This window comes from Danio aesculapii, chromosome 8 (genome assembly GCF_903798145.1).
Source record: "Danio aesculapii chromosome 8, fDanAes4.1, whole genome shotgun sequence".
Classification (NCBI taxonomy): domain Eukaryota; kingdom Metazoa; phylum Chordata; class Actinopteri; order Cypriniformes; family Danionidae; genus Danio; species Danio aesculapii.
The window spans coordinates 18,972,298-18,982,091 of NC_079442.1; the positions used below are offsets into that span (position 1 = coordinate 18,972,298).

The 9,794-nt window shown below is 32.9% G+C and overlaps 1 protein-coding gene across 1 annotated transcript in view; it reads right to left on the bottom strand.

The window, feature by feature from the left end:
• The window catches only part of tbc1d10aa (TBC1 domain family, member 10Aa), a 31,259-nt gene extending 25,581 nt beyond the window's left edge, over window positions 1–5,678 (bottom strand). Inside the window, exon 1 of the mRNA XM_056463365.1 lies at window positions 4,811–5,678. Within this exon, the coding sequence (XP_056319340.1) occupies window positions 4,811–4,995 (185 nt within the window). The 5' untranslated portion in view covers window positions 4,996–5,678. The remainder of the gene's footprint in view (window positions 1–4,810) is intronic.
• Window positions 5,679–9,794: the final 4,116 nt, after the last annotated feature.

A 9,794-nucleotide genomic window follows, 5' to 3' on the forward strand; every position in this document is an offset into this window, starting at 1 on the left:
ATTGCAATACAGTATATTGAAATATCTGTTTATATTTTCCATAACACCTAATCAGAGTTAATGGATCGGAAAAATGTCTATCAGAATGTGTTTAATATTTTAATTGAGGGAAATAAACATGCGTTATGAATGTGACCCTAAAAACTATACAACATACTTTGTAGAAATTCTGTGAATTAAACTGCACAACTCAAAATAAATAGTACTCATATAAAGAATAAGAGTTGGCTCTCTATAGAACTAAAAAAAAACACTTATTTTATTTAACATAAAACATATTTAACATTTATGATGAAAAAAAGCTGCATTATGGATGACATGCGAAATTGGCACTTGTGCGATTTTGTTAAATCAAATAAAATGGTTTAAAAACGTTGACAGAGACATTTCTGAGTATTTTTACAATACAGTAAGACACAAGCATACACAAACAACTTAAAAAGGTTTTCGTTATTTTGGTGAAAAAGTATTATTTCATAACAAGGTTGCGATTTGGTTAAAATTGATGGAATTGATCGAATAATATGCTTCTTTTATTCAATTAATTGTGTTTTATTAAACATTTAAATTTAACACATATTTTTTATTAGTATTACTGATTTATACTAACCAGCTAATAATTTGTCATGGATAATGATCACATATTTGGTTTAAGTTTATGCTTTTCCTTGTGATGAAGTAGTGTGCATTTAGTGTATTGTGCTTTTAACACATAAAAAGCTATTACCAGAACTTTAGTGCAGTAGGGGAAAAAAACATTGTATGCATTAAGGCTGCACAGCGTATCGTTTCAGGATGAATAACACAATGTGTGCATCCACAATAGTCACATCGCAAGACATGCAATGTTAAGTCTGAATTATATCAGCTACAGAACACATGATTTATATAGAGCCACTGCTAAGTTTAACCATATCAGAGTCAAGGTTTATCATGCATTTAATTTAAGGCCTGTGACTAAGCACTTCAAGAGAGTTTAAAACATGTATGTTTGGAGATATAAGAAAGAATAATTGTATTTAATTATTTATACAGAATTTATACAATTTATGCAAACATTTTTATCTCGTTTCTAGTCTAAATATCCACATCTCAAAGCCAAAACAAGATTATTAACTTCCCCCACTGGCAGATAATTGTGCCTATTTTAAGGAAAAAACTCCTAATTTGACTTGAAGCTGAAAACAAAACAATATTTTTTACTTTATCGAAGACTTTTTTATTTTAGACATTTTTGACTAAATGAGACAAAAAGTAAGAAAAGCATCATTTGTATTGTGATTTATTCAATTTCTGTACTCGAATACTGTTAGACTCCCCAGATAAAGTGAAAGAGCTATTCAAACCTTCTTGTGAAGCTTTATTCATTTCACAATATTTAATCGCAGAAAATAAAATATCACAATATCAGATTTTTGAATATCGTGCAGCCCTAATATGCATTACAACAAGCTTATCAGTAATTTGATGACATAATTAAGCTGACAAACAATGTCATGACTAATGCAAAGAGCCATTCTGAAGATAGGCACTTTTAGCCTGACTAATTATAAAGGTGAACCTCTCTGTGTTCAAGCTGTGGTTAACTAGTTTGCCTAAGGCTTCAATGGTGAAAAGGTCTGTTATTTTTTCCTCCTGTGTTTCCTCTGGTCAAATATGATGCATTTAACTTGTGGCTTAGGCCTGTTATATTAGTATGAAAGCACAACAGCCACCATCAGTTCCTCTTACTTAGGCACTGATCCTAACCACTAGAAATTTGATATGAAACCAATGATTCTTTCAATGTTTTCCCCATCAAGCTAAAACTTGCAGGTTTTACTTCCTTTTCATTTTCAGAGTAAATATGAGCAAAAACAGAGGAATGAAGAGAATGTATCTTTTTATTTATTTTTGTGTTTATTGGACAGTGTGCATTAATACGCATTCCTAAAGAATGTAAATGCACCCAAAGTAAACCATTGTCAGATGTTATAGGCCTAAAAACCAATAAAACATAAACACAAAGTATAAACAAGACTCAAATATGCAAATGAACAACAGTTATATTTCATACATACATGAAACACATGCATATGTACATGTATAATGATAAAAGCAATTTTTTAAAGTTATACTTTAATTATATGATACTTATTCTCTAATAGATTGTGGTATTAAATTCTGCTGATGAGACGCTCTTAAAAAAAAAAGAGCTTGACCAGCTTTCCTGATCGTTATGTTGGCATAGCCGGAGTAACCTCAGGGCAGCTGTCCCATAAACCACAGGAAACGGAAAGCGCCTGAACGCTCAGTACAGCGGGACAACTATCACTTACTCATCTATTCCACTCTGCTTAACAATTCAACAGCAACAGACCAGCCCGCTGCTGCTTCGGGCTACTGTTTGAAACCGTTAATTCTTCATAAAAGAACGTTCTGACAGTCGCAAATCCAAACTGATCTATAAATAGCTACGTGAATGTCTACTTCTTTGAAGACTAGTGCTTTTATCAAAGACAGCAACTTAGGGCAGATGATAAAAGACAGAAAACTTGAAGTGACTGGCTACAAAGTTGACAAATGATGAAACACCCTGATGCTCTATTTTACATTTAGTCATTTATTCATTTAGTGGATACTTTTGTCCACAGCGACTTACAAACGAATATTTTATACCCACTTCCAGTGAAAAAAAAGTTGGCAATTTCACACAACTATCCAAACTGGTTCAACGAGTTACACAACAAAAATTCTATAGGTCACCAAAAAGATTGGGTAATCTTGATCTTAAGTTGTCTCCAATTCAGCATATTTAAAAAATTTTTGTTTTAACAACCAAAATCATTAAAAAATACATTGGCAACTATAGCTGGTAGGGTATATATATATATATATATATATATATATATATATATATATATATATATATATATATATATATATATATATATATATATATATATATATATATATATATATATATATATATATATCACTTTAATGTATAAAAAATATATATTTTCCTGAAAATTCTAATTGTCCACAAGATGCTTTTCATAATTTGTTAATTTTTTCATATTCCTCCAAACATTGCGCCTTAACTCTTGAAGTTAAAATTGTATATTGCGTTGTAGAGATGTAACGATTAACTGATTTCACTGTTAACAGTGATGAATTAAAGCTCAGTTAATTAATCGTAAAGGCTTCTCAACACCACATTTCTGCACAGAACAAAACTGCTGCAACTAAACAAAGTTATGGCAATTGTGCCCCAGTTTGAAGTTAATACTAAGGCTAATACTAAGGGCCGTTCACTTATAGAGTCTTTTGCTTGTGCAAGTTATTTATTTTGAATAGAGGCGTGCAGCTTGGGAGCGATGCGCATACGGCGAACGCGGGTGCAAGAGGCTTTCCAGGCACACCTGAAAAAATGTCGCAAGCGCACCAAGAGTCATGTGACAAGAACTGACTGTTTAGCTTCATACTTTGTATGGAATAAACACATTTCTACTCCTAAGAGGAAAAAAAATACTAAATGAAAATACCAAACAACTTTATAATATAGCTGATCAAAAGTGACTTTTGGTTCAGCAGCAGGTTCAGCAGCCTTGGACTACATTTGTTCTCTTTCAAAGGGAAATACTTAGCTAATAAGATGCTTGCATTTACATTAGACAAACACAGTTTTTTATTTATTCAAATTTTTATTTCTTTATTTATTCATTCATTGTTCTGTCATTTATTTTCAGTTTTAAATTATTACTTATGTTTAAAAGCCAAAAATGTTTTTTCTATCATTTATTTTTAAGCACAAAGAGAAATGGTCCATTATTTGATTGTTTTTTATTATTATTTTGTGCTGTATTATTTGGTTACTGAGCGGCAATAAAAAAAACACTGTAAAATATAAGGAGTTTTCATGTGATTTTTGATCATGTGATTATCCTCAGTCTATAATCATACAACCAAAACCTATAATTGTTGTATCGCCTTTGCATTGCTTGTGTTAGTCATGACAGCTTTTTAATTTTTATTTAAATTATAATTTTACATTTTAAGTTAGTAAATCCAGAGAAATTAAAAACTTTCAATGGATTTCTTAGTTTTAATAGATATGAAAAATACATTATAAACATTAACATCATCATTTTCTTACAGCTGGCAGAAAAAACGTTTTTATTAAACTGATATAAAGTATTTTATATCAGACTTAATTTCTTTGAATGATGTTACATATATTGCACTACAAACTTCTGAAATACAGTCATTTCTATCTATACATACACACACTATATATATATATATATATATATATATATATATATATATATATATATATATATATATATATATATATATATATACACACACAAATATAAATAATATAATGTATAAAAACCAACTTTACCTAAACCTTATTAACGGGTCATACATGTGAACGTATACCAATAAACCAAATTTTAGAAAATGAATGCAGTTTTTTTATTGACATTATTTTATTAATAATATTTTTTATTGGACTTTAGCTCATACATACACACGTACATGTGCAAGAGATTAAACAGATTAGGTAACAGTAAATCATTCAAGCAGCTTCCTTTGTTTTGAATTCCTCTGATTAACTATGTGTCAAGAATCTAAACTATGCTCCTTCCAAACACTTTTCTACTACTGACACACACACCCATTAAAAGTCCGAGCGTTGGATACTTTCTACCACACACTCCAATCACGTGACCAGCTCCCTGCCTTACGCCCAAATCCCTCAAAACAAACCGAATCTGACACGATCCTAAAACCCAACACACTGACGTTAACTTTTACTTACATTTCGGTTGAATACTGCTGGGCTCCTCCGATGAATCCATACTTGTCGGTCTGTCTGGAGCTGGTGAACCCGTTGATTTCAGAGTCCGATCCGAAGGAGCTTTCCTCATCAAACTGACTGCCCAGAGTCCTCACACTCATAGTGTCCTCAGAAGACAGACGTCCATTCTCCAGCTGAGCCATCATGATCCTCTGCTAACTCAAATTCACTCACTGGACATCACCTGCACCCGTCTATAGGCATCCCATATAAAGTGAAATTACGGAGAAGCTTCGATCGTCTTAATCAGGCCGATCAAAACTAACGTTACGCAGTCCAACCGCTAGTTTAATCAATCATTCAAGACCACTTTAGCTGTATTTCCCTCGCTCCGAACGGCGTCTTTTAAAGCTACAGCGTCTTCTAAACGGATTACTGTGCGTTTAAATCACCCGAGTTGAATGCTAAATTAGCTTAGCGCGCAACGTGTCACTATCCCACCCAGAGTTGAAGTTTAATCCCAAAACAACGGTGACCGAGAGAGTAATTCAGCTATGCAGAAACAAAAACTGCCGATTAAAGTCTGTAAACAACCGGACGAGCGAAACTACGCCTGAATTTCCTGAATCACATTTTTCCAGTCGGCGGGTTGTCAGAAAGTCCTGCGGGGCTGTTTTCATTCAGCAAGCCCAGCTCTGAGCGGCAAAACAGAGCAGATTCCCGGTCAAAACGCACCGACGGAGCTGTCTTTGTAGTTTAAGCAGAGGTCTCATGGTTGAGAGGTAAATAATGTCGTAAATGACACATCAGTCGAGCCGTGTTTTTAGTGTTGGGGTGGTGGTGGTGACATTAGCGCCAGAGTTTCCAGTCTTTCGCTGTTGCGTTTGACAGTTCTGCACATGCGCGTCTCTCTCACTTCCGGAATCCACAGGTTATAATTATTATCATTTTTTTGCATCAAATCTCTGTGAAAGAATTCGTTTTTTTTCTCTAGTGTCAGATTTATGTAAAGCAAATTAAAGTGTCTGGCTAATAGTTAATATACATTCATATATAATATTTTAAATGTGTGCATATGCAGCTCTATAATGATGAGGCTTCAATATCCTGTTTGTAAACACTTTTTATAGGTAAGTTTTTGAGTAAAATTTAAATTTTATATCTACTTTATAAATCACTTGTCCTCAAAATGTAATTTTAGAATATTATATAGTCACACTTTAGTGTAAACACAGTGGTGCAGTGGGTAGTGATGTTGCCTGACTGCAAAAAGGTCTCTGGTTCGAGCCTCGGCTAGGTCAGTTAGCATTTTTGTGTGGAGTTTGCATGTTCTCCCCATGTTCTCTTTCCTCCGGGTGCTCCTCTTTCCCCCACAAGTCCAAAGACATGCGCTATAGGTGAATTGGGTAAGCTAAATTGTCCTTAGTGTATGTTTGTGCACGAGAGTGCATGAGTGTTTTCCAGTGATGGGTTGCAGCTGGAAGGGTATCCGCTGCGTAAAACATATGCTGGATAAGTTGGCGGTTCATTTGGCTGTGGCGGTGATTAATGGTGATTAATAAAGGGACTAAGCCGAAAAGAAAATGAATGAATGAATGAATAGCAGAGATGCCCAAACTAGAGCCTGCGGTAAGCCAATTGGTCCATTCCAACCTTTGATTTGGCCCACCATTCCCTTTGAGAATAGAGGGAGAATGATGGGTTGGTGGTCAGGGTGAATATCTTTGACAAATGTCGTAATTTCTAATGTAATGTTACCTTTTGTTTGTTTTGTAATTTCTTTAGTTTTGTAAATTTGTCAGATTTGTCAGAACTGTAAATACTGCCACTCAATGCACAAGACATTGGCTTCCAAATCAAGGCAAAGGCAGGTGCAGCATAGGGTATTCAGCATTGAACTCCATTATATTAATAGCATTGTTTATGTTTTTGCTGTAATAAATTCATTAAACATTTTTTAAATACACTGCATTTGTTCATATAATTTAAAGCAACGTTTTCTACTTATACCTTCAGCCCACAGCCCTCAGTCAAGTTTGGTTTTTGGCCAAAACAGTCTGTATAAAATCTGTACGTATAGTCCATTTATATTTTATTACATTTATATAAAAAAATATGCAGGCTATATAGATTTTTAAAGTATTAAAACTTTTGATGTTTTGGTAGGTGGTTCAGGCCTGTAGCTTGGTGAAAGGGGTGGTTCTTTTTTCTACAAAAGTGGACCTTTTTGAAGTTACATACCTTATTTCCAATTTTATTATTAGTCTTTTTTACCTTCAATTTTCCTCTATCTGAACTGAACTTGGCCATTTAATAAAAATAATTAAAACATAATAATAATAATAATAATAATAATAATAATAATAATAATAATAATAATAATAATAATAATAATAATAATGTAGAGCTTCACAATTTTCTAGCCTCTCTTGTAAGAAGTACATTTGACAATTCATGGATTTTTAATATGGGCCACTTTTGGTGCCTCACACGTTTTTATTGGCCATTTTTTCTTTGAAGAACAATTAGGTCGAAGATTTAGAATAAAAGTTACTTATAAAATGTTTTCTCTATTTAAAAACAATACAGTAGTAAAAAGTTGGCAGATTGTATGATTTCTTGCACAGCTGAATGTCGGACTCATGAAAAATATTTGTTAGCATTGGGCAAAACTGATTGGCTCATGAGCACATGAGGTTTACCTGAGGTAAACATTGTCACTGTTTTAGCTTGATAAAGTTGGTTTTATGTTTGATATTTACTGGACATTCGCGCACGCAGTTTTGGGGATCATCTGCAAATTACACTGACAGAACCAAAACGCAGAGTACCGCAAAGCAGAAAAAACTTAACTAGAAGATTCCAGTAAATGGTTAGAAGCCAGGCTGATTTACTACAGGTAGCAAGGCTACTATACCTCTAACTATACGGTATTTACAAAGAAGAAATAGGCTATATCTCTTATCATTTGCATACAGTACACATCAGCTAAATCACCTAAATGTTATTTTCCCCTTCATTTATGTATACATCCCACAAATATATGAAAATAATATTTACAGTTTTTCACCTGGATGTAAGCTTCTCATTCTAAAGTGTGCTCAAATTCCTTGGGACAAAACTGATTTACCACAGGAGAGATTTTACCCATATTTCCATTCATATTTGTCCAGTACATAAATATTGAAGAAGAACATTTACAGTAAATCACCCAACTGTATTTTTTTCTTATCAATTTAAAGTGTGTAGCACATCCCCAACAGCAGACTGGCTTACTACAAGTGAGATTTATTCATATTTGTATTCATATAAATATAGAGTATGCAAATGATTTTGAAAACTATTTACAGTAATTCACCCAACAGTAATTTTCTCAATTTAAAGGGTGTAGTACATTTCCAAAGGCCAGACAGATTTACTACACTTGAGATTTATTCATATAAATAAACCGTATGCAAATATTTTACAAACATATTTACAGTAATTCGCCCTACTGTCATTTTAAGATTTTAAAGGGTGTAATATATTCACAGAGGCCAGACTGACTTACTACAGATGAGATTTTATCCAAATTTTCATTCACATTTGTACAGTACACAAAAACTGAAGAAATATATTTTCAGTAATTCAACCGTACATTCGTACATTCACAGAGGCCAGACTGACTTACTGCAGGTGAAATTTTAGCCATATTTTCATTTATAATTTTACAATAAACTAATATTTTTGAAAAACATTTACAGTAATTCAACCTACAGTAATTTTATGATTTTAAAGGGTGTAGTACATTTACAGAGACCAGACTGGCCTACTACAGATGACATTTTACCCATATGTCCATTCATATTTTTACAATACACAAATATTGAAAATAAATTATTTACAGAAAATCTCCCTGCGGTAATTTTATGATTTTAAAGGGTGTAGTACATTCACAGAGGCCTCACTGACTTACTACAGATGAGTTTACCCATATTTTCCCTCGTAATTGCACAGTACACATATATATTTTTATATATCCCAAGGAATTTGAGCACACTTTAGAATGAGAAGCTTACATCTAGGTGAAAAACTGTAAATATTATTTTCATATATTTGTGGGATGTATACATAAATGAAGGGGAAAATAACATTTAGGTGATTTAGCTGATGTGTACTGTATGCTAATGATAAGAGATATTGCCTATTTCTTCTTTGTAAGTACCGTATAGTTAGAGTTATACTAACTGTAGTAAATCAGCCTGGCTTCTAACCATTTTCTGGAATCGTCAAGAAATATTTTTTTCTGCTTTGCGTTACTGTGTGTTTTGGTTCTGTCAATGCAATTTGTAGATGATCCCTAAAATTGCGTGTGCGAATGTCCAGTAAATATCAAACCTAAAACCAACTTTACAGAGCTCAGTGTTTTCTTTTGTTCAGCTGCAAGAAATAAACGCCATTTCTAAAATATCAATTTCCGCTGTTGGTTAGAACAAAATCTCTTTTTAGTATGGAAAATATTCCTCTATTGCGTGCTATTGCTTTCATAAAGAACATGATTTAAATGAGCCTTTAGGCTCGATCGTCAGACTCACTCCTGGCAACCTGCACTTGCGTTTGTTTTGATCCAGGAATACAATACGTATTTCAACCACTGGGTATCAAACTTACATACTGCACCTTTAAAATTAGATCTGAATAAGCATTTTGAATCGTTTTACATAAATATATCTGCTATGCTGCATCAAATAAACAAACAAAAAAAATCTAGATTTTTGTTTGTTTTCCATTGATGACAGTCAAACGTAGTTTAAAATGGCATGTGAAGTAACTAATGACAGTTTTGTTCATCTGTTATGTATTTTTTTTACCATTTCTAATAAAAAACTGTTTATTTATCCTTATTTATTGTTTAGTTATCACTCTAAAAATAATACTTTCTCCTATACAACATAATACGTTATTCTCATTACTAGAAGAACATTAGAATCTAATGAAGAAATAGACAAAGCACAGCAACTGAGTA